Genomic DNA, 25,079 nt, shown 5'->3' with positions numbered 1-25,079 from the left:
ACCAAGGAAGGCTAACATCTGGAGGACCCAGGATAACCAACCAGTATGTTTCCCCTGTGGATGACCGGGACATGTGGTGCACTATTGTCAAAAGAGGTGGCGGATATTTGATGATGCCCACACCAGAAGACAGCTGACTGATCTTAGCCGACGCCAACTCTGGGACGACGAAGATGAACAAGAAGATGTGGGTGCAGTACGACGTAGGTCACCATCGCCGCAAGCTAGCTGCTGGAGAGGACGCTCCCCAACACGCTAATCGAGGTCTTCATTGCTGTACAGAAGCTCCAGCCGATCACCTAGCTGCCGCAACCTGGAAAACTAAAGGGTGCAACCTTCTTTGGAGGTGCGGCCGCTGAAGAGAAAAATCCTCTGCTGTTGATCACTACAAAAATGATAGGGAACTACGTCGATATCCTCATGGATGGCCGACCAGCCCAAGCTCTTGTGGACTCTGGAGCATCATATTCCGTCATTTCGGAGAAGTACCATTGCCAGTTGCACTAAACCATATTCGTCAACAACAAAACATCTCTGCTGAAGGAAGCTAATGGGAAATATGTAAAACCTACAGGAAGATGTACCTTTTGCGTGGGTATAAGTGGCCATACACAGCCCTTAGAAATCATTGTCTTTCAAGAGTGTAGTCATGATGTCATTCTCGGATGGGTCTTTTTGAAAACTACTCAGGCAATTATAGATTATGGTCACTCGAAGATTATGCTAGACAAGATGAGATACTGTGGACAGGAAGATGCACATCTGAATGTATGGAGACAATGTGTGCTGCATGAAGTGATCATTCCTGCAGTCAGCGCTAGAAAGGTAACTGTCACATGTCATGCCATGCATCAACCCATGGATCTTGTAGTGGAATGCAAGAGAAGGATATCACTGAAGAATAACTTGGTCATCCCAGCCTCTGTCGTCTCATTTGAGAATGGATTTGGTGAACTGTGGATAGTTAACTGTCGCCGAGAACCGCAGATCCTTCCAAGACGCATGTGTGTAGCAAACGCTGAGCCATTAACTGAAGAACAGCTGAACATCATAGAAACCTCCCATGCCGAGTCTGTGGGCGAAATTAGCACTACCACTACGAGACGAGATCTTCTATCTAGGCTATCACCAGATCTCTCTAAGGAACAACAGAAGAAGCTACTTGCCATTCTTCAAGAGTTTTCTGACTGCTTCAGTCCACAGGTGCAGAGCAAATTGGACAAATCAACGGTGGAGCACCAGATTAGCACTCAAGACCATCAACCAATAAGCCAGAGAGCATACTGTGTGTCAGCAACAGAATGTCAAATAATTCGTGACAAGGTAGAGAAAATGATGAAGAATGACATCATTCAGCCTTCGCAGAGCCCATGGTCATTACCAGTGGTCCTCGTCAGGAAGAAGGATGGCAGTTGGCACTTTTGTGTTGATTACAGGAAGCTTGATATGATAATTAAAAAGCGCTTCCACAAATTGAAGATACGCTAGATCGCCTGAAGGGGGCTAAGTTTTTCTCAACGACGGACATGTACTCGGGATACTGGCAGATCGAAGTAGATGAGGCTGATCATGAGAAAACTGCATTCATCACCCCTGAGGGCCTGTATGAGTTTTAGGTAAAGCTGTTTGGTCTGTGTAATGCACCAGCAACTTTTGAACAGATGAAGGATAATCTTCTAAGGCACCTGAAGTAGACGATATGTCTTTGTTATTTAGATGACATTATAGTGTTCTCAGAGACATTTGATGAACATATAAAAAGACTGAGCGCCGCTCTTAAGTGTCTCCAACAAGGCAGACTGAAACTTAATACAAGAAAGTGTCTCTTTGGAGCCAAAGAAATCAAAATATGTGGACACCTTGTGTCAAATGAAGGTGTGCGGCCAGATCCAGAAAAGATGAGATCTATAACAGAATTTCCTATTCCTAAAAGTATTAGAGATGTGAGAAGCTTACCTCCATTTTATCAAAGCCAGGCCAAAAGCTCTGATGACTGACCCTGTACTTGGTCTGTATGATGAGAGAGCACCAACAGAACTACACACAGATGCCAGCAGGTATGGGATCAGTGCTGTTCTGATGCAAATTTTGGATGGAAAAGAAAAGGTTATAGACTATGCTTCTAGGACACTTACACAAGCCGAGAAAAACTTCTCAACTACAGAAAGAGAATGTCTTGATGTGATATCGGCCATGTGCAAATTTTGACAGTATCTCTATGGAAGGCCATTCACAGTTGTTACAGACAATCATCCACTTTGTTGGTTGACAGGTCTTAAGGATCCAACAGGACAACTCGCCAGGTAGACACTACGTCTTCAGGAGTATGACATTACCATAGTGTACAAAAGTTGAAGAAAACACCAAGATGCCAACTGTCTCTCAAGAAACCCTGTGCAAGACCATCTAGACTTTGATGAAGATAGTGACTTGTCTCACTGCACTCCAGGATCTCTCTGCTGAGCAGAAGAAGGACGCCAAGATATCTCAAATTATGCTTTCCTTAAATTGGTCAGAGGATGTGAAAGGTAAATTTAATGTAGTTAATGGATTACTTTGCAAGAAAACGTAGATCCGTTTGGAAATAGGTGGCTACCAGTCATTCCTAAACACATGCACTTAGATGTTCTACGGAAATTCCATGACACACCTGAGGCTGGACATTTAGGATTTATGAAGACATATGATAGAATCCGCAAGAGATTTTTCTGGCCAGGTTTATTTAGGAGAGTCCATCACTATGTGTCATACTGTTGAGAGTGCCAGAGGAGAAAGGCAGTTCCTCAGAAAGCACCTGGCCAACTCATACCAATTCCACCAGCCAAAATGCCTTTCCAGCATGTTGGGATTGACCTCCTTGGACGATTTCCAACATCTGCTACTGGCAATAGATGGATTATTGTTTGCACTGATTATCTGACATGCTATGCCATTACAAAAGCTGTGAAAAGAGCTGAAGCATCTGAGTTAGCCAAATTCATCATGGAAGACATTGTATTAAAACACGGTGCCCCAAGGTCATTAATTATGGATCGCGGGAAAGTTTTTCAATCAAATCTTGTGACAGAGATAAACAGTCTGTGCAACATTACTCATCAAATGATGACTGCCTACCATCTGCAGACTAACGGACTTACAGAACGCCTTAATAAGACCTTGACCGACATGCTATCAATGTTCATCAGTGTTGAGCAGAGCAACTGGGGTGAGGTGCTACCTTTCGTGATGTTTGCCTACAACACCACGAAACAAGACGCCACAGGATTTACTCCATTTTTCCTGGTGCATGGGCATGAGGCGACTACGATTATGGACACTGTGTTTCCATTACATCCTGATGACGTGGGTGATGACTACATTGGCCAGATGTTAACCAGAGCTGAGGAAGCTTGGCAGTTAGCTCAAATCCGCATGCTGCAGGCTCAAGAAAACGATCGCCTAAGGTATGACATGAGCCACCGCCCTCTTGTCTACCAGCCTGCTGACCTCGTCTGGGTCTTCACTCCTGTTTGGGAGGTTGGTCTCTCTGAGAAGCTCCTCAGGCACTACTTTGGACCTTATAAGGTTGTAAGACAGTTCTCTGATGTTACTTATGAACTTGAAGATTTCATCTCCGACACAAGATGACGAAAGATCAGAGATATGGTCCACGTCCTTCGAATGAAGCCCTATAAGAATCCTACAACCCAGGGTAAATTCAAAGCTCCAGTGACAGGCAACAAGGTGATGAAGAACGTAGCGGCAAAAGAAATTCTAAGATGATCACCGCCAGGGCAAGAATCGGCCATCGGGAGTCAGAGTATTCTGGACCAATGGCTCGTTCCTGGACTAGGACGTAACACCGAGATGCTGCCAAGGAGGGAGCAATGTCGCAGAAGAAGCTGAATAGCACTGTGTTTTAGTGGTTATGATACTTACCTGTTGCATGGAAGTCGTGAATTCAAAACTCATTTGGACTGTACAGTTTTAATTTCTATATTCGGTTTGAATGCATTCTAGAAGTATCCACAAACATCAAGTATCGCTGTACTGGAATGGTCTGTAGCTGTGTGTGTATGTGTGTGCGTGTGCGTGCGTGCGTGTGTGTGTGTGTGTGTGTGTGTGTGTGTGTGTTTATATATATACACCTCCTTCTACGTGACAATGTTGTATCACAGACACAGTCCCTTTGACTGTTCAGAGATGTTACTAAACCCACCCAAAGATGTACACAACCATGCATGAGCAGCGCCTATTAGATGGACGACGGGGGTCCGACAGCTGATCGGTTCCAGTCATTCCACAAGGAAGGAGGTACACAGCTCCTGTTGTCTGCAGTTAAACCATGTCTAGACTGTCAATACCACTGTTCGATCACATCCACATTGTTACTTTGTGCCAGGAAGGGCTCTCAACAAGGGAAGTGTCCAGGCATCTCGGAGTGAACCAAAGCGATGTTGTTCAGACACAGAGGAGATACAGAGAGACAGGAATTGTCACTGACATGCCTCAGGCCGCCCACGGGCTACTACTTCTATGGATGATCACTACCTACGGATAATGGCTCAGAGGAACCCTGGCAACAATGCCACCATGTTGAATAATGCTTTTTGTGCAGACACAGGACATCGTGTTATGACTCAAACTGTGCAATAGGCTGCATGGTGCGCAACTTCTCTCCCAACGTCCATGGCGAGGTCCATTTTTGCAACCACGACACCATGTAGCATGGTACAGATGGGCCCAACAACATGCCGAATGGACCGCTTAGGGTTGGCATCATCTTCTCTTCACCAATGAGTGTCACATATGCCTTCAAACAGACAATCATCGGACACATGTTTGGAGGCAACCTGGTGAGGCTGAATGCCTTAGACACACTGTACAGTGAGTGCAGCAAGGTGGAGGTTCCCTGCTGTTTTGGGGTGGCATTATGTGGGCCGACATATGCTGCAGGTGGTCATGAAAGGCACCATAATGGCTGTATGGTACGTGAATGCCATCCTCCAACCGATAGAGCAACCATACCAGCAGCATATTGGCGAGGCATTCGTCCTCATGAACAAAAATTCACGCCCCCATCATGCAAATCTTGTGAACAACTTCCTTCAGGATAACGAAGTAGCTCAAGTAGAGTGACATGTACGCTGAATCGCCGTTCAGGAGTGGGACAGTTTCGACCAACAGTGCCTTGATGAACTTGTGGATAGTATGCCACGACAAATACAGGCATGCATCAGTGCAAGAGGACGTGGTACTGGGTATTAGAGGTACTGGTGTGTACAGAAATCTGGACCACCAGCTCTGAAGGTCTTGCTGTATGTTGATACAACATGCAATGTGTGGTTTTCATTAGCAATAAAAAGGGCAGAAATGGTGTTTATGTTTAGCTCTGTTCCAATTTTCGGTACAGGTTCCAGAACTCTCAGAACTGAGGATGACAAACGTACAAATAATGGAGTTCACACTGAAAAATTCAGGTGTTCATTTTTCCCACATGCTATTCAAGAGTAGAATGGTAGAGAAATAGAGAAACAGTCTGCCAATTGGTGCATGAAGCCTCCGCCAAACACTTAAATAGGAACTGCAGAGTAATTATGCAGATGACAATGATATTGGTGGTAGTTTTGTGGGACACTTTTGCTATCCTTCTTCCAGGAGTGCTAGTTCTGAATAATTCGTAGGAGAGCTTCTGTGAAGTTTGGAAGTTAGGAGACAAGGTACTGGCAGAAGTGAAGCTGTGAGTATGGGGCATGAGTTGTGCTTGGGTAGCTCAGGTGGTAGAGCACTTGCCCACAAAAGGCAAAGGTCCCAAGTTCGAGTCTCGGTGTGGCACACAGTTTTAATCTGCCAGGAAGTTTCATATTTACTCTTTTTTATGCTTAGAGCAAAGGAGATGATGGCAGTGAAAAAGAGATGGAAAAGCAATAAATATTAGATTGGCACATAAGTTCTTAGTATTTTTGTTTGCATCTTGTCCTCGTGTTTATTTATCAATTTTCATTTTTTATTTGTAGTTCATTGTTGCTATTTGAGTTTACATATTGTCATTTTGTCATTTGGAGATGGTGGTCAGAGCTGTGAATGCTAGACAATGGAGTCAGAAACATTTACGTCTTCTATGAGGCTAGTGCCATTAGACTGAGCATGATATGAAAATGATTTTCTTGTTTTAAGCAGAATTTTTTGACATTAGTGACTCTCCATGCTCAAGAAGGCCTTTGGGGTTTGATGAAGACAGTTTAAATGCATTGGTCCACAATGATCCATGTCAATGTACTTGAGAACTGGCAAATGTGACAAACTGTGATCATTCCACCATCATGCAACATTTGCATGCTGTGGGGAAATTTCAAAAATTGGGTGTATGTGTACTACACACTGTAAGACAAAATCACCAAAATTAGTGGGCAGCTGTATGTGCATCTCTGCTTGTCATCAGTTGGCTCATGAATAATGCCAGCTGTTCCTATCCTGTATCATTACTGGTGAGAAGAGATGGTGTCTTTATGCTAACGGAAGGAAAAGAAATGTATTGTTGAGTCCAAACAAAGCAGCAACTCCCCATAGAAAGACCTGGTGGAACAGCGACGGAGTGGTGTACTATGAATTGCTGCCTCTTGTGTAACATCATTGCTGACATTTATTGTCAACAACTAAGGTATCTTGCAGATGCAGTGTGAGAACAGTGAGCAGGAAGACTGCATGAAGTGATGCCACTCCACAATAATGCCCACCAACATTCTGCTAGACTAACAAAAGACGCTATACAGAAGTTGAATTGGGAAGTCATTCTGCAACCACTTTATTCACCTGATCTTGCACCCTCAGATTTTCACCTTTTCTTCTCCCTTTTGAACAGAAATTGGGTTGGGAAGTCATTCTGCACCTACTTTCTTCATCTGATTTTACACTCTCAGATTTTCACCTTTTCCGCTCTCTATTGGACAACCCTCAAGGAACTTCATTTCCGGATGAAAATGTGCTCCAAACATTACTCATCAAACTCTTCACCTCAAAACTATGTGATTTCTACAGTAGTTGAATTGAAAATGTATCCCAGCATTGGCAGAATGTTGTACATGGTGAAAGAGAACATATTATTAATGACTAAAGTCTCTATTGTGTGTATATGTTGTGTTTATTAAACTTATGGAAAAATGCTATGAATTTATGCAGCAACCCAATAGTGGAAGATAGTAGAGAATGATTGTGATATAGAAAGAGTGAAGGAGACAGTGGCAGTGTGAGAGAAAGAAAGGTACATAGTTGACAGTGACAGAATAGTGCTAGGAAAAGAGTGAAGGAGAAAGTCCCAGTGGGAGAGGGATAAAGAGAAGGAGAAAGTTGAAGTGGATGAGAGAAAGTAGTAATGAAAGACAGAATCTATGTCAGTGACAATGAGGAAGAGAGAGATAGTGACAGCAATAAGAGACAGCAGCAGTGGGAAGGTATAAATGAGTGTTAAAATGGAGCAAAACGGAAACAGTTATAGTGACAGGAGACAGTAGTAGTTGGGCAGAATGAAGGATACTGTGGCTGTGAGACAGAAGCCAGTGACTGGGAGTGGATGGGTATGAGTGACTTACAGTGATGGACTAGTGTGTGTGAGCAAGTTTCAGTGAGAGTAGCTTGTGGGTGGGAGAGGTGAGTTGCATGTTAGAAAGAGTGGATAGGTCTGCAGGCCAAAATTTTGGGAAAAATTTTAAAGTTGCTGAGGAAAATAGAATTAGGCAGCTGGTACCCCATTTCTCAGTCAGTCTTTTTACACAGGAACATACTCACCATTTTTGTGCTCTGATGGGAGCATTTTTCTTATGTTTGTAATGTTAGCATATTATGAAAAATTTGATGTTCATGTAAACAGTGGCACTCTGTGTCCATGAGGTTGTTCTGTCTGTAATAAATGTGCTATCAGTGCAAAGTATTGTAATTCATTGATGGTTGTTTCCGGATTTGGACTTGAGTGTGGTTATGTCATGACATTGTCTGGTGGAGACATCAGGTACCTCAAAGCATCTACAGCACCATAGCTCCAGTTAGGCAAAATAAAAACCATCACCTACATGAACAGGAACCAAATACAAGCAGTATATCGTTCCTGAGGTTCATATGTTCCAGAGACCAATTGACCCAAAACTGTAGTAAGAGATGTGAATCAGGCATGCATCAGTGTTTTCTGGAGATGCAGGTCAGGGCATGATGAAATGGCTGAGGTTGTCCAATACAACAGATATGATGACATGATGTGTTTGCCAAATGTGTACTTTTACCGGGACAGCCTAGCCCAGCGGTGGTTCTAGAAGAATGAAGAGAAGTCCAAAAACTAGGAAAAATAAGAAGAAAACATTTGATAATAATCAGCAGCAAGACCACTTAATAGAAGAATAATTAAAGAACAGAGCCCAACATCATGGGGAAGTGACACAGTACTACATACAGAATATTTTGGCCATTTGCTGCATGTGACAGAGGCCAGCAAAATCTCACACCTGATGAAAGGAATCACATAAGTTATGTACTGGGCTCTTCTGGCAAACATGTGACAACAAAAGATACACTCATCAGGTGGTGTCAACACATTGAAGAAATGCAGCAAAAAATAAAATAAAATAAAGAGTTATGACCAACTCTTGAATGTAGTCTGTGTGACAGTTGTGGAAGACCAACATGATCTTGTCTCTTTCATACACCAGATAGTAAGAGAAGAGATACAGAAGTTTATGGCAGCCAGAACTCTTGGACTGAGTAAGCAAGAGAGAGCAGCAAAAAATGTGAACCCCTTACACCAGGAGGTAATAGAGAATGTTGAAGAAGAAGTATATTAGTCTTTAGCACCAATCTCCACCAACAGTCGAATGTGTCAAGAAGAATTTACTTTGCCAGCTGAACTTACTCTGTAGACAACAAACAACAACCTATCATTTGACCAACACAGCACAATGATTTCCCTACTAAGCACAATGCCCTACAGAAGAACAGTTGGTGCTCTGGACATGTTCTACGAGGGTGGTTTGAAAAGTTCTCAGAACAGAGTAGAAAAAAAAGTATTTACATCACTGAAACTTTTTTTATTTGTCATTGTAGTCTCCTTGTAATTAATGCACATGATTCAATGATGTTCCATTGCCTTTATCCCATCTTGAAAATGAGTTTGCTCCAGGCCTGCAAAATAGTTGTCAACTCCAGCTATCAATTCTTCTTTTGAAGTGAATCTTCATCAGCCAAGAAAAATCTTCACTTTTGGGAAGAGATGGAAGTCTGACAGAGCCATATCAGGTGAATAAGGCAGGTGTGGCAACAATTCATACCTTACTTAGTTCATGTAATTTTGCCATGGCAACAGCACATGTGTGTGGGCGCGTGTTGTCTTGATGGAAGATGACATTCTTCCTTGCTAAACGTGGCCTTTTTTCGTATATCTTTTGTAGTAATTTGTCCAGGAGGTTATCATAGTATTCTCCAGTAATTGTTTGCCCCATGGGGAGATAATCTTCAAACATAATCCCCTTCGGATCCCAGAACACTGATGCCATGACAGCATTGTTTCCACTGCTTTGACTGTTGTTTTGTCTCTGGGGTATAGTAGTGCACCCAAGTTTCATCTGTGGTCACAAACCAGTGCAAAAAATCGTGTTTGTTTCTCCCTAAACGGGACAAACATTGTTCCAAAATGTCCATTCTCATGCGTTTTTGATCCAGCATCAAGAGTCGTGGCACCCATCTTGCAGAAAATTTTTTCGTTTCTAATTCTTCAGTTAAATGTGATATAACCTTTCAGATCACATCTGGCAAGCGTGAGCAATTTCATGCACTCCCAATAGGCAATCCTCCATGACCATTCTGTGCACTTTTGCAATGATTTCTGGAGTAGTGATGCGTCTTGGCTGACCACTGCATGTATCATCATCAAAGTTCTCCCGACCAAATTTAAATTCATTTATCCTCTTGGCAACAGTTGAATATGAAGGAGCAGAGTCCTCCAGTGTATTCTGGAAATTGGCATGAATGTCCTTTGCTTTCATACCTTTCTTTATGAAGTACTTAATCACTGCTTGAATCTCGATTTTTTCCATCTTCACAGATCACTACATTGGAACAACAGAGCCACTTGACCACCACAGCTGTCTTCCAAGAGCACTGACATGGCTCATGTTTACAGGCAACAGTCCAATGAATATCACGTGAAAAACTCATTGTGCTAGCACTGATCTCTCATTGTGATTCCGAGAACTTTTCAAACCACCCTTGTACACTATTGCAGAGAAAGAAACTGAGTGTTTCAACCATCACAACAGTGCTGTTCACACTATTCAATTGCAGTTGGTAATAATCAACCTGAGGGATGAAATGCATCACCATACCATGCAGGAAATCACTCCCCGACATGTCACAGTTGCTTCCTGCTGCTGTAGAGAAGTACCAGCCACTCACCTAGCTGCCAGATACAGGAAAACTAAGTACAATAATCATCAATGGAGTGAGGCCATGACAGATGAAAATCCTCCATGGATGACAGCTACTAGGATGCCAGAAAATCTCACTGATGGCCAATTATCCAAGTGCTAGTCTACTCAGGGACTTCTTTTTCTGTGACATCAAATGTTTATTGTTACCAACTAAAGCAGATTGTGACTTCTGAAATTTTCCCGGCGTATTTCTTCTTCTAATAATTTCCAGGTATTCAGGCGGATCCCGTCGACATTCTGCCACGATACACCCGTCTGCAGCAACCGTCAAAATCGGTAGTAGCAGAGCTCTGTATTTCATTGGGACATTCAATGGAATACAATGGAACAAAAATTTTAGCCCCGGTTTGCGGTTTTTGGGATTCCGTAATCAAGGAATCAGTGGAAATACGTCTTGCCAGTGATCTTATAAATCGTGACAACGGCTTTCAGCTGGATAAAAATTGGAATTCTGTTATTAAAATTATACAATCACAGCGGAATCGACAGTGTCATTCGATACTCAATGACTAGATGAACCTTTATTTTCACCACCGAGGGCAGCACGTACAACTCAGCTATGCTGCGCATGTCAACACCTGACGCATGCGCTGTAGGATGCCAGTACATTTCACATGCGCGAGATTCGGCATAAATACCGCGACTGCACCTGGGCTCTTCAGTAGTTGTGTACTCACCTGATGATGGCCGGACGTCTCTGGACCGAAATATCGTGGCAGAATGTCGACGGGATCCGGCTGCATACCCGGAAATTATTAGAAGAATAAAGCAGATTGGTTCAAATGGCTCTGAGCACTATGCGACTTAACTTCTGAGGTCATAAGTCCCCTAGAACTTAGAACTACTTAAACCTAACTAACCTAAGGACATCACACACATGCATGCTCGAGGCAGGATTCGAACCTGCGACCGTAACGGTCGCTAGGTACCAGACTGTAGCGCATAGAACCACTCGGCCACCTCGGCCGGCAACTAAAGAAGACTATATATTCCATGATATGAAAGTGATCCTGCTGAAGGTTACAAATGGAAAATATTCCCGGCTGACAGAAACCTGTATTACAAGAATAACTATCAACAACAGAACACAGCCCTTTGAATTTCTCATTTTAGCAGAATGAGTCATAATGTTGTCCTCAGGTGGGACTTATTGCAGGTTTCACAAACCATCAGACTGTGGAAAATCAGAGCTCTAGATTGACTAAGCTATTCCAACAAGCAATCATAACAAAGATTTCTCTGGGTGGTTGTTTGTTATTGGAGATGCTGTTATCCCACCAGCATCAACAAGAAAAGTTCCAGTCATCCATCTACAGGGTAATTTTTTCCATCGTGTACAAACGCTAGGGACTGATTGATGAGGATACAGAACAAACAAGATGTAATGAATTTGTCTGGAAATGCGTGGTTTCCATGCTAGAGACCATTTATTCAATCATACGTTGTTACAGAGACTGTGGTATAATATGCGCTGTACCATGCACCCATAGTACGTGTTCAAAATTGTTCCCATGTGCCTCAACGCATGCATGTGCGTGCGGTAGCATGTTCTATCTCACATGTTCACATCCACCAAGCTGCATCCGAACAGTGTCAAAGGCAGTACGAATACACTGCTCCTCTGTCTCCACATCTGGAATGGACTCTGCATACATGATATTTTTGAGATGGCCCCTTAATCTGAAATTGCATAGTTTGAGATCTGGAGAACAAGCAGCTCATGCAAATGGACTCCCTCGTCCAATCCATCAACCAGCGATGATACAATTGAGATGTGTCTGGACATTAATGGTGAAGTAGGCTGGAGCACCATGATGTAGCAGCCACATAACCCTTGCCATCATCCACTTCTTCCATCAGGGGTGGCAGAGTCACCCCACAAGAAACACTGATAGTTTTGGCTTGTTAAGCGATATGGAAGAAAGACTGGTCACAGAATACGGTTGCCAATTACACCAGCCCGCACATTCCGGCTGCACGAATGCTGATTATTTGCTGTCACCATACCATTGGGGTTTTGCAACTATCCCACAGATGACTGTTATGAAAGTTGAAGATAGCACTCTGCATAAAGGTCACCTCATCTGTGAATAGGATGGATAACACATATCCTGGAATCATGGTTGCTTTGTAAAGATACCAGTGACAAAACTGCTCCTGATGTGGAAGGTCTGTTGCTAATAAGCCTTGCTCACACTGTAATTGATAAGGGCAACAACAATTGTCATGGAGAATGTTCCACACAGATGTGTGGCTTGCCCTGTACTGGTGGTCAAAATGCTTGGTACTGACACAGCAATTGTCTTCCTCAGTTTTAATCATATTTTCCTCCAAGTTTAGTGTCTGAACATTTCGGGTACATCCTTCAAGATTTCCTGCTTCTTGAAACAATCCTGTCTCAGACAAATGGCAGGTGTGGTTGTTTTTGGTGGGGATAGATCTCCTGATACAACCTTGCTTCCCACTGCACATTGCCATTTGCCTTTGCGTAAGTAAACACCATGTCGGCAAGCTCTTGATTCAAATATGGGTCTATTGTGTACTATGCTGTATTACATGCACTACAAGGTGAGTCAGCAAGAGAAGTGAACCGGACATAACATTATGAATTACTATGGCAGGAGAGGGCCGTAGGGAATGACATATGAGGAACAGTATTGCCCTCTAGGAGGAACCTATGCATACTGTAACTGTGGTTGTATGATACGGCATGTATTAGATCGCAGCCTCTGTGACAAAGTATGATTGAATAAATGGTCTCTAGCATGGAAACCATACATTTCCAGACATAAGTTCAGTAGAACTTTTTTTTCCATATCCTCTCTTTGATCAATACTTAGAGTTTGTACGCAGTGGAAAAAATCACCATGTATATGCTCAGTTAAACTGTGAAGCTTTTTTTGATTGCAAAATACTACACAGGCTCACAAAAGAAATATATATACTAGTGATGATCATAAACATTGCATGTGATCAAGGAGAACTTTGAATCACTAATTATCATGAGCAGCCACAACTCACCCCTAAAGGTGTGTGCAGAAGGGCATCCCAACAGGTCCAGGAAAGGTAGCCCAGTGCCATTGATGAAGGATCATGCTCCACTACCCATACAGATAAAATAGAGAAGGAAGCTACTATCAGACTTCCAATAGAGTCTGGCCTGACCAAGCAACAATGTCATTAGTGTTTGCCATTCAACACCAATTTTCCGATGCTTTCAAATACAGAGGGAAAAGAAAATTCAGACCAAGCAGCCCATAGTAAAATACCATTCCAATACTGAGTATCGTCCACCTATTAGCCATCATGTGTGTAGAATGTCACCAGCTGACTGATGCATAATTTGGAAGGAAATGGAGAAGATGCTATATGATCACATCTTTGATCTTCAGAGACTCCTTGGTCCTCTCTTGATGTCCTTGTTGAGCTGAATTGTGGCACATGATGTTTCTGCATTGACTAGTGATGATTAAACAAAAGCATGAAAAAAATCTCCACCCATTTATGCTCATTGATGACACTCTAGGCTGCTTGAAAGGAACAAAGTATTACTCAGTTACAGGCATTCAAACAGGCTATTGGAAAATCAAGGTTGATGAGGCTGACCAGATAGAGACTGCCTTCATAACATCTGAAAGTTTCTAGGAGTACAGAGTCATGCCATTTGGGCTGTGTAATACTCCAGTAACCTTCAGATGTATGATGGACAGCCTGCGTCACCACTTGAAATGGATAATGTGTCTCTTCTCTCTGCTTGACAATATTGTTTTTCTAAAATGTCTGAAGAACATCTTAACCAGCTGACAACTGTATTGAAGTATGTTCAGACGAAGGCCTCTTTATCACCCACGAAAATAGCAATCTTGGGGCATCTAGCGAATGACAGTGAAGTCCACCCTGATCCAGTGGAAATAATAATAGTCACAGTTTTTCTGACTTCTTGGCACATTCACAATGGGAGAAGTTAGTCTTGTATCTATGTTTGTGTCACTCCCAAATCTTGATTAAGACTTCTATATGAGGCCCTGGTGTAATCCATGACTTCCTTTGTCAGCTTTCAAAGTCTGTGTTTTATTTAACACACAATCTGTATGGAATGTCACTGTATAGTCACTTTATTTGCCTCTGCTAACCCCCTTCTGGTTTCTACTGTTTCTTTCAGTTGGCTTATGTTGCTTGCATCTGCTGTCCCAAATATAGTTTTCAGTATTCTACCCAGTGTCTATCCACCCCCTCTTCACCCTCCTGGATTTGTCAGCACCATTCCAATTATTTCCTGCATTTGCTCCTTCAGTTGTGCATATGTCCTGAGCAATTTCCTGTGCTCCTTCAACACCGCTGATAACCTGCTGCTACTAACTGCTAACTGTTGTATCCCTGAAAACATCTCTTTTGGTCTCCTAATTTTATTCCACAACTCCCACACATTAACCACTTAACTTAATGACTATCTGTAACTGGATGACACCATATCTGGTTTCCCAGAAAACAAAACTTCACCATCCAGCCAGTGATCTTGCAGTACCACCACTTCACCCCCAGCAAAGAGGTACAGCACTGCCAAAACTAGCATTCCTCTTTTATGGCCCTTATAGCAGCCTGGGGACATGGATCAATATCTCCTTCCCTCCCTCAGAAGCCTAGTTTATCTGAACAGCACACCATACATAACACACTAGGACAGGGATCAATATCTCCTTCCCTCCCTCAGAAGCCTAGTTTATCTGAACAGCACACCATACATAACACACTAGCAATAAAACCTACCCTAAAACAAACATATAACCGTATCTAAAACCACTTTAGTGTCCTATACTACATACAGAAGAAAAATATTCCAAAATTACACAATCACAGTACACATTATCCATGGCTTCATTGTAAACCTAGTGTGAGGTACTTGAAACCCTCACTCCTGTTGCTCATCCTTCCAGTTCCTCTTCTTATGCCTTTTCCTTGCCTTCTCTAGTACCCCCCATGAAATTACCTACGGTGCACCCTTGAATGGTCCCAGACCCCCAGTATCACATTTACTGCAGATTTAGTTTCAGTTACTTGGTACTGGTCCTGGTGCCAAGTTACGAACTTCTTTGCCTTTCCCTTCAGAGTTTATGAGCCATGCCAGCTTGACAGCATCACCCACTGGCTTAATCTGTACTGAGGTAATATTCCCACTCACTTCACTGCCTCCTCCTGCTTCTCCTGAGCCTTAGTATTTGCTCACAGGATCTTCCTCCATACTTCCCTCACCATTCTTGTAATCTCCTGGACCGTCTCTCTTTTCCTACCTCCCTTCTGACTAATCATGTTGAATGGCAGTGGCATATTTTTTATGTACACCGGGTCAAATGGTAAAGATTGCGTGCTATTGTGTGTTTTGGAGTTTTATCTGCTCATTATGAAGGCTAGATATGACCACCTTGTCAGTTTACTGGATGGGTCCTTCAAACCTAGTAACAACCTTAAAGCAGTATAGTGTTTCACTACCTTGAATTTCTTACCATACAAGCTACACCTGTAGTATGTTACTCCCCATGTCAAGCTAGACATCCCTCTCTCCATTGTGAAATAATTCCTTTTCACTGTGTTCACCTGTCTTGATGCAAGGGCAATAGGACGTTCCTCATGCCCCACTTTCTGACTTAAAACATGCCCACACATCACATTCTTTTTGAAGAACATTAAAACATTTTTAACTCAATAAATGCTCCCAACATACCTCCATTCATACAAACTTAACATTCATTTTCAACAATTGCATAATTGGGTTAGCAATATCTGCAAACCCTGTCATTAACTCCCTGTAATGATTCATGACACAGAAAGAATTGCAACGCCTTGATTGCTCATGGTACTGGAAAATCTTGCACTGCTTTCACTAACCTAGGATCAGTTCTTACACCATCCTTATTAATGTTATAGTCCAAGTAGCCAACTTTCTCCAGTGCAAAGTAACATTTTTCCATTCTGAGTGTCAAATGGGCTGCTCGTAATCTCTTGAACACCTCCATCAGACGTTGTCTATGCCCTTGCATATCTCTTGAAAAGCAATTATGTCATCAAGATACTCTAAGACAGCACTCTGTTCAGCAACCACTGGAATGTTTCTGGAGCACTCTTCAACCAAAAAGGCATCATTCTGTCCCCAGAGTGCAGAATATGCCATTTTTGGTTTATCCTCCAGAGCCACTTCCAACTGGTGGTACCCACTCCTAAAATACACTGTCAAGAAGTACTGGCTTTGCACTAGGTCATCTATTATCTATGTGATGTTCAGAATTGGGTAGGTGTCCATCATAGTGTTACTATTCAAGTGGCAGTAATTGCACAAAATTGCTACTTCTCTGAGCCATCTGTAGACTTCTTGGGCACAGCAACAGTTGCTGCTCCCCCAGCAGCTACTACTCTCTTCTACTATACCATCAGCCAGTTGTTGATTTATGAAGTCCTCTAAAACTGGTTACAGCCATCATACCATTCTGTATGGTCTTCAATACACCAAAGCTTCATTTCCTGTCAGAATCCTGCGTTCAGTTATTGGTGTGGAAGGCAAAGGCTCTTGCAGACAAAATAGATCCAGAAATTCTAGCAACAGATTCTCCATATGTGTCCTGTCTGTGCCCTATAAATGCTTCAACGCTAGCAGTATCCTGTGCCCTTTTGTAGCCTACACCATCTGTGTGGCAGTCTTCCTCGTCCAGAATCTGTAGAATATCCAATAATGTTCCCTTCAACAACTTAACTTCCTCAGCACCAAAATTATCCCCATTGATCGGTACTACTCTGCCTTCATCCACCTCTTGTACATGTACAGTACTGTATTTCACCAAACAACATGCTATATCCAATACTCTATTACCTTCCAGCACTTCTGCTACATGCAGTATATCGAAAGAGAAGGCAGGGTCCACATTCACCCATAGCAACTTTCTGGTGCCTCCTGACAGACAGTCATGTGAATCAAACCACAATGTTATTGTTTACAGTTGACCTTAGACATTCCTTGTGGCAGATCAACATTGGCAACGGTTTCCCCTAGCCTGAATGTCTTGCCACTAGGTTCCACTATTCAACATCAAAGGTCGATTAGGACATAATGTTGATACAGGAAGTCTCACCCTAGGATCTAGCCCTCACTTACACAAGACACTACTACCGCAAATTGCTTAGACTGAATATATGAGAAAAGATACCACCACAACTGTATCTTGAGAATGTCTTTATTGTCTCACACGACTTGTTTCGGCAGCACATTACTGCCATTCACAGGTCCCATCACTGCCAAAAGAGTATTATAATTCCTTGGCATGTTTATTGTGGAGTTCTTGTTACTAGTACACATTGGCTAGCTTTCCGCAGGAGTCTCTCCTCAACACCATGTTGTCTCCAGTGGAGGAAAGCTAGCCCATGTGTAGTAGTAACGAGGACTCTATGATAAATGTGGCAGGAAATTCTAATACTCTTTTGGCAGTGGTGAAACCCGAGGATGGCAGTAATGTGCCACTGAAACTAGTTGTGTGAAACAATAAAGACATTCTAGAGGCCGGCCGGAGTGGCCGAGCGGTTCTAGGCGCTTCAGTCTGGAACTGTGTGACCGCTACGGTCACAGGTTCGAATCCTGCCTGGAGCGTGAATGTGTGTGGTGTCCTTAAGTTAGTTAGGTTTAAGTAGTTCTAAGTTCTATGGGACTGATGACCTCAGAAGTTAAGTCCCATAGTGCTCAGAGCCATTTGAACCATTATTCTAGAGCTACAGCAGTGAGGGTACTTTTTCTCATCTATATCATCAGCTGAAGTCCCTCATCCATGAAATAGGATGGACATCCATAAATTGCTTAAACTTGGTTGCCCCCAATGAAAAATTCATCAGTGCTGACCCAAATGATTGTATATCATTATTCCCTATCCATCACAAATTCTGATATGCTGGGTTCCTTCATTTCCTACCTACTAACTCCCTTAAAGCCATTGACACATGCAGCCCTGTGTTCAACAGAGCCCTATATTTCCTACCACTTATCACACCGACTGTAGCACAGTCTGCCTCTGCATTCGTCTTCAGCCAGAGGCTCTGGAGTTCCCTCTTGAGTTTAATGCATATTTCTTACCACCCAGAGCACCTCTTCCATTTCCCCCACACCCTGCTGTTGGTCCGTATTGTCCCTACTATTATCTCTCTTAAACCATCTGGAGTCCATAGCATCTCTATTACTGCTCTGTGGCTGGTAGCATTGCCTTTGCACATGTTCTGCATGACCACTATTACATTCGATGCAAACATGCTTCTCTAATCCCTTACACCATCAACACATTAGTCTCCTCATACTCCAATGCCCACCTAACTGCTGTGTCCCAGTGCACACCCTCCTTGACATCACTCATGTCAAACCTCTCAGCATCGAGCCCACGTTGCTCACCATCTTGTAACAGTACTTCGTTCACCTCCTCACTCTGCGTTAACTCTTAAGTATGTACATTCAGTTTCTTAACCATATCCAAAAAATTCTCAACCACTTTGTTATACCTCTTCAAAACCATAATCAAGTGCTTATGGAAAAACTGTGCAATATTCTGTCTCCTATACCTTTATTCTAGCCCCTGCCTTAGTTGGTCAAAAGTTTGCAGATTGCATAGTGTCTCCATGCACCACTGAAATGATTTGCATCCCTTGTCAGGTATAACATTGCTATCTGTAACAACTGTTCAGCAGACCAACCTCTGCTGACGCGTGTGTGTGTGTGTGTGTGTGTGTGTGTGTGTGTGTGTGTGTGTGTGTTTTCACTCTACCTCAACAAAGGATAACTCCAAAAGCCAGCATGTTTTCTTTCTTTTGTTGTTGTTGTTGTTGTTGTTGTTGTGGTCTTCAGTCCAGAGACTGGTTTGATGCAGCTCTCCATGCTACTCTATCCTGTGCAAGGTTCTTCATCTCCCAGTACCTCCTGCAACCTACATCCTTCTGCATCTGTTTAGTGTATTTATCTCTTGGTCTCCCTCTGCAATTTTTACCCTCCACGCAGCCCTCCAATACCAAATTGGTGATCTCTTGCTGCCTCAGAATATGTCCTACCAACCAATCCCTTCTTCTAGTCAAGCTGTGCCTTAAATTTCTCTTCTCTCCAATTTTACTCAATATCAATACCTCGTCATTAGTTACGTGATCCACCCATTTAATCTTCAGTATCCATCTGTAGCACCACATTTTGAAAGCTAATATTCTCTTCCTGTCTAAACTATTTATCATCCACATGTTTCACTTCCATACATGACTACACTCCATACAAATACTTTCAGAAAAGACTTCCTGGCATTTAAATCTATATTTGATGTTAACTAATTTCCCTTCTTCATAAACGCTTTCCTTGCCATAGCCAGTTTACATTTTATATCCTCTCTACTTCGACTATCATCAGTTATTTTGCTCTCCAAATAGCAAAACTCATTTACTACTTTAAGCCTCTCATTTCCTAATCTAATTCCCTCAGCATTACCCAATTTAATTCGACTACATTCCATTATCCTCATTTTGCTTCTGTTGATGTTCATCTCATATCCTCCTTTCAAGACATTGTCCATTCCATTCAGCTGCTCTTCCAGCTCCTTTGCTGCCTCTGACAGAATTACAATGTCATTGGTGAACCTCAAGTTTTTATTTCTTCTTCATGGATTTTAATTCCACTCCTAATTTTTGTTTCGTTTCCTTTACTGCTTGCTAATATACAGATTGAATAACATTGAGGAGAGGCTACAACCATGTCTCACTCTCTTCCCAACCACTGCTTCCCTTTCATGTCCCTTGACTCTTATAACTGCCATCTGTTTCTGTACAAATTGTAAATAGCCTTTTGCTTCCTGTATTTTACTCCTGCCACCTTCAGAATTTGAAAGAGAGTATTCCAGTCAACATTGTCAATAGCTTTCTCTAAGTCTACAAATGCTAGAAACGTAGGTTTGCCTTTCCTTAATCTACTTTCTAAGACAAGGCGTAGGGTCAGTATTGCCTCGCGTGTTCCAACATTTCTACGGAATCCAAACTGATCTTGCCCGAGGTTGGCTTCTACCAGTTTTTCCATTCCTCTGTAAAGAATTCATGTTAGTATTTTGCTGCAGTGGCTTATTAAACTGATAGTTCGGTAATTTTCACATCTGTCAACACCTGCTTTCTTTGGGATTTGAATTATTATATTGGTCTTGAAGTCTGAGGGTATTTCCCCTGTCTCATACATCTTGCTCACCAGATGGTAGAATTTTGTCAAGACTGGCTCTCCCAAGGCTATCAGTAGTTCTAATGGAATGTTGTCTACTCCCGGGGCCTTGTTTTGACTTAGGTCTTTCAGTGCTCTGTCAAACTCTTCACGCAGTGTCGTATCTCCCATTTCACCTTCATCTACATTCTCTTCCATTTCTATAATATTGTCCTTAAGATCATCGCCCTTGGTTAGACCCTCTATGTACTCCTTCCACCTTTCTGCTTTCCCTTCTTTGCTTAGAACTGGGTTTCCATCTGAGCTCTTGATATTCATGCAAGTGGTTCTCTTTTCTCCAAAGGTCTCTTTAATTTTGCTGTAGGCAGTATCTATCCCCTAGTGAGATAAGCCTCTACATCCTTACATTTGTCCTCTAGCCATCCCTGCTTAGCCATTTTGCACTTCCTGTTGATCTCATTTTTGAGACGTTTGTATTCCTTTTCGCCTGCTTCATTTAGTGCATTTTTATATTTTCTCCTTTCATCAATTACATTCAATATTTCTTCTGTTACCCAAGATTTCTACTAGCCCTCATCTTTTTACCTACTTGAGCCTCTGCTACCTTCACTGGTTCGTCTCTCAATGCTACCCATTCTTCTTCTATTGTATTTCTTTCCCCCATTCCTCTTAATCGTTCCCTAATGCTCTCCCAGAAGCTTTCTACAACCTCTGGTTCTTTCAGTTTATTCACGTCCCATCTCCTCAAATTCTCACCTTTTTGCAGGTTTTTCAGTTTTAATCTACAGTTCATAACCAATAGATTGTGGTCAGAGTCCACATCTGCCCCTGGAAAAGTCTTACAATTTAAAACCTGGTTCCTAAATCTCTGTCTTACCATTATATAATCTATCTGAAACCTGTCAGTATCTCCAGGCTTCGTCCATGTATACGACCTTCTTTTATGATTGTTGAACCAAGTGTTAGCTATGATTAAGTTATGCTCTGGGCAAAATTCTACCAGGTGGCTTCCTCTTTCATTTCTTCCCCCCAATCCATATTCACCTACTACGTTTCCTTCTCCCCCTTTTCCTGCTATCGAATTCCAGTCACCCATGACTATTAAATTTTCACCTCCCTTCACTATCTGAATAATTTCTTTGATTTCATCATACTTTTCTTCAATCTCTTCATCTGTGGAGCTAGTTGGCATGTAAACTTGTACTACTGTGGTAGGCGTGGGCTTCGTATCTATCTTGGCCACAACAATGCATTCACTATACTGTTTATAGTAGCTTACCCACACTCCTATATTTTATTCATTATTAAACCTACTCCTGCATTACCCCTTTTTGATTTTGTATTTATAACCCTGTATTCACCTGACAAAAAGTCTTGTTCCTCCTGCCACCGAACATCACTAAGTCCCACTATATCTATCTTTAACCTATCCATTTCCCTTTTTAAATTTTCTAACCTCCCTGCCTGATTAAGGGATCTGACATTCCACACTCCGATCCGTAGAATGACAGTTTTCTTTCTTTTATGTGTTCCTATTTACAACTCAGTGCCTCTGCTTTTCAGTGAGTGGCCCCTTTAATCCTAAAGTATTTTCATTCTACAAGAACTTCCCTTAAACATTTAGAACAAAGCCATATGTTGGCCTATGACCTGAGACCTGCCAGAAATCCCAACACATTTTCAGACATGCTATCAGAGAAAGGAGAAACAAGGTTAGCAACTGACACATCCACTCAAAGACCCTGTGATCTTTCTCTGCCACCTTATTGTCTGCAATCACTTTATCAGCCCTTAACTGAGCCACCTGATTCACCAATGACTGTATAGCCACTTCTCTGGTGACACTTTGTATTTACAATTTTGTCACTGCTTTCTCCTTATTCGTCTTTATGATTCAAAATTAATGCCTCAAAACAACACAAAACAATGTTCTACTAATAACTCAGATAGAAAAGGTAGTCATGGAGCACTCTATCAACCTATTTCTTTCACCTAATCATGAGCCACCTCAACTCTGCATTGCCTGGCAATGTGTCCAAAATGATTACGTAAAGCAAACAATTGCTACAGACTTGCCACAAGGGACAGAATGCCCAAGCAAATTACACTTCATAGAATGCAAACCATTCATCTCAAGCAAACAATTGCTACAGACTTGCCACAAGGGGTAGAATGCCCAAGCAAATTACACTTCATAGAATGCAAAATATTCATCTCCAGAATTCCCCTGAAACTGTATAAGTCCACTGGTTCCTTTGGTTTTATAAAGGTAACCCTCATACAGTCATGCCTCTGAAGCTTCAATCCCTTGACTATGACCACACAAAAACAAAAATAGTATCACTCACCCCAAAATGAAGACACTGTAGGCTTTGGCTCGAACATTGTAGTGCATGAGTAGCACACCCGCTACTGTGAAAACACTGTTGACATCACTACATGATGGAGTGAGGCAATCACACCTCTCTCTGCTGTCCCTGACCAGCACTGACATATGGGCTGCAGCTTCTGCACTGGCTGCTGAACTTGTGCCCTGCATCGCTAATGACAGGCCTGTAGAAGACTAGCAACCCTTAGAGGTCACAGCCATTGATGTCTACTTTCCTCAAGATCGTAGTGGCCTGATCACCCCTCTCCCCACTCGCATCACCATTATGGCACGTGAAGATGGTTATGTGCGGGGTGCAGGACATAGTGCTGGTGGCAAGCACAGCCTGGTCTCGAACCCATGACTTCTGCTAGTGGTGCCCAGTCGTCTCACTGTCTGGCATAGCTCTGGCATGGTGGTGGTGCTCCCCATTTCCAATGATGAGGACTGATTCGTGGCACAAAATCTTGACTTCTATATATGCCTCTGGCACGCATTTGCTTCACTAATACCCAACAACTAGTCATATTACCAATAACAAGAGACCTGCCCTGGTGTGGTGACATTGTCCTGCTGGCTATATAGTTATCACTGTATAGTACAATTTACTGCTGCACCTGACTGTCCTGGTTTTGCAGTCCACTTGTGTACCTGTTATTGTGACCCACATGTCACCACACTGGCAGCTACCAGCTCGTGATTGTTAATGCAACACTCTAAGGCAGCTTCCACACTACCTCTCAATGCTTTTGCTAAAGTTTTATAATTTTTACTTAAAGAGTAGGTAGTGGCACTACAGATGCAATTTTTATATGCACAGTAAACAAATAACCTAAAATTAAGCAGTGAGTATTTAAATTCTTAGAAAATTGATGAACAAGAACACTTTAACATAGCTATTACCAACATATAGACATTAATAATATATTCTCATTTTTTCACAGAGAGCAGAAACGAAGATCAGCAGTTTTGCGTACCAAATTGTTTGTAAAAATTTTTTACAATGAGAAAGAAGTATGCCAATCAAATATTGCATCTTTGACTGATAAATTTGAAGTAAAGTTTGAACAGCTCTTCAATATTTGTGTGCTGCAGCACCCAGATAGTTTGAAGTTGGAGATCTGGGAAGAATCAAGTGCTCTAAACAAAAACATTATTGCCGATGTGTATATTCCTCCTCCAAACAGGTAATGCTAAGTTGTTTTTTTCTGTTATTCTTAACCACATATACTATTAGTTGCATGGCAATCTAATATCTAGCATGTGTTTCTTCACTTGAGTCTATATATTAACTGCAGAAGTATTTGAAATTAAAAGTAAATATTTGTCTCCCTGTTAAGTTTTCAAATTGTTGCAATCCGAAATTAGGTGATGAACTGTGTTTTATACTAAAACCTAACTCATTGTACTAGTATTACACTACGAAATCCGTTGCAATAACATTAATAATGAAACCACTCTAAAGTGCAATATAAAATTATCATGTTCAAGCCAAAAAATTGTTATTCACAGTTTCTACATTGAGTAATAACATGTGTACTAAATTGTTACACAACAATCTCTTAGTAAAGTAAGCCCCATATTACTGTTTTCAACTTTTTAATTTGGTGTTCATTTTAATGCCATATTGTGTAGTTTCTGGGACTGGAATTTTTAACAGTTCAAGAGCCCCACTTATAGCAGTTATTTTATTTTTACACGTTATAGTGCACTGGTCAGTTTGAATGTGAAATGATATTACATAAAAGTTTTAACTCTAAAGTAGGACAGTGTTTTGTCTGAAAATCTTTTATCATTTTGTGAAACAGTATTATAAAAACGTTATTTGCTACTATCCATATACACAGATGCTGAGTCACAGATAGGCATAAAAAAAAGACTGTCAGAAAGTGAGCTTTTAGCCAATAAGGCCTTTGTCAAAAATAGACAACGTACACAGACACACTCATCCCAACACAACTCACACACGTGTGACCACAGTCTCTGGCAGCTGAAGCCACACTACAAGCAGCAGCAGCAGTCCATGATGGGAGAGGCAATTAGGTGGGGTAAGGAGGAGGCT

General features: G+C 41.9%; 1 protein-coding gene across 1 annotated transcript in view; it reads left to right on the top strand.

The window, feature by feature from the left end:
• Positions 1-25,079, top strand: part of LOC124788398 (coiled-coil and C2 domain-containing protein 2A) — a 348,192-nt gene that overhangs the window by 115,174 nt on the left and 207,939 nt on the right. Inside the window, exon 8 of the mRNA XM_047255664.1 lies at positions 23,962-24,204. Within this exon, the coding sequence (XP_047111620.1) occupies positions 23,962-24,204 (243 nt within the window). The remainder of the gene's footprint in view (positions 1-23,961; positions 24,205-25,079) is intronic.

This window comes from Schistocerca piceifrons, chromosome 3 (assembly GCF_021461385.2).
Source record: "Schistocerca piceifrons isolate TAMUIC-IGC-003096 chromosome 3, iqSchPice1.1, whole genome shotgun sequence".
Taxonomy (NCBI): domain Eukaryota; kingdom Metazoa; phylum Arthropoda; class Insecta; order Orthoptera; family Acrididae; genus Schistocerca; species Schistocerca piceifrons.
Note: the sequence above shows the minus strand (reverse complement) of the source record. Positions and strands in the feature narration are given on the sequence as shown.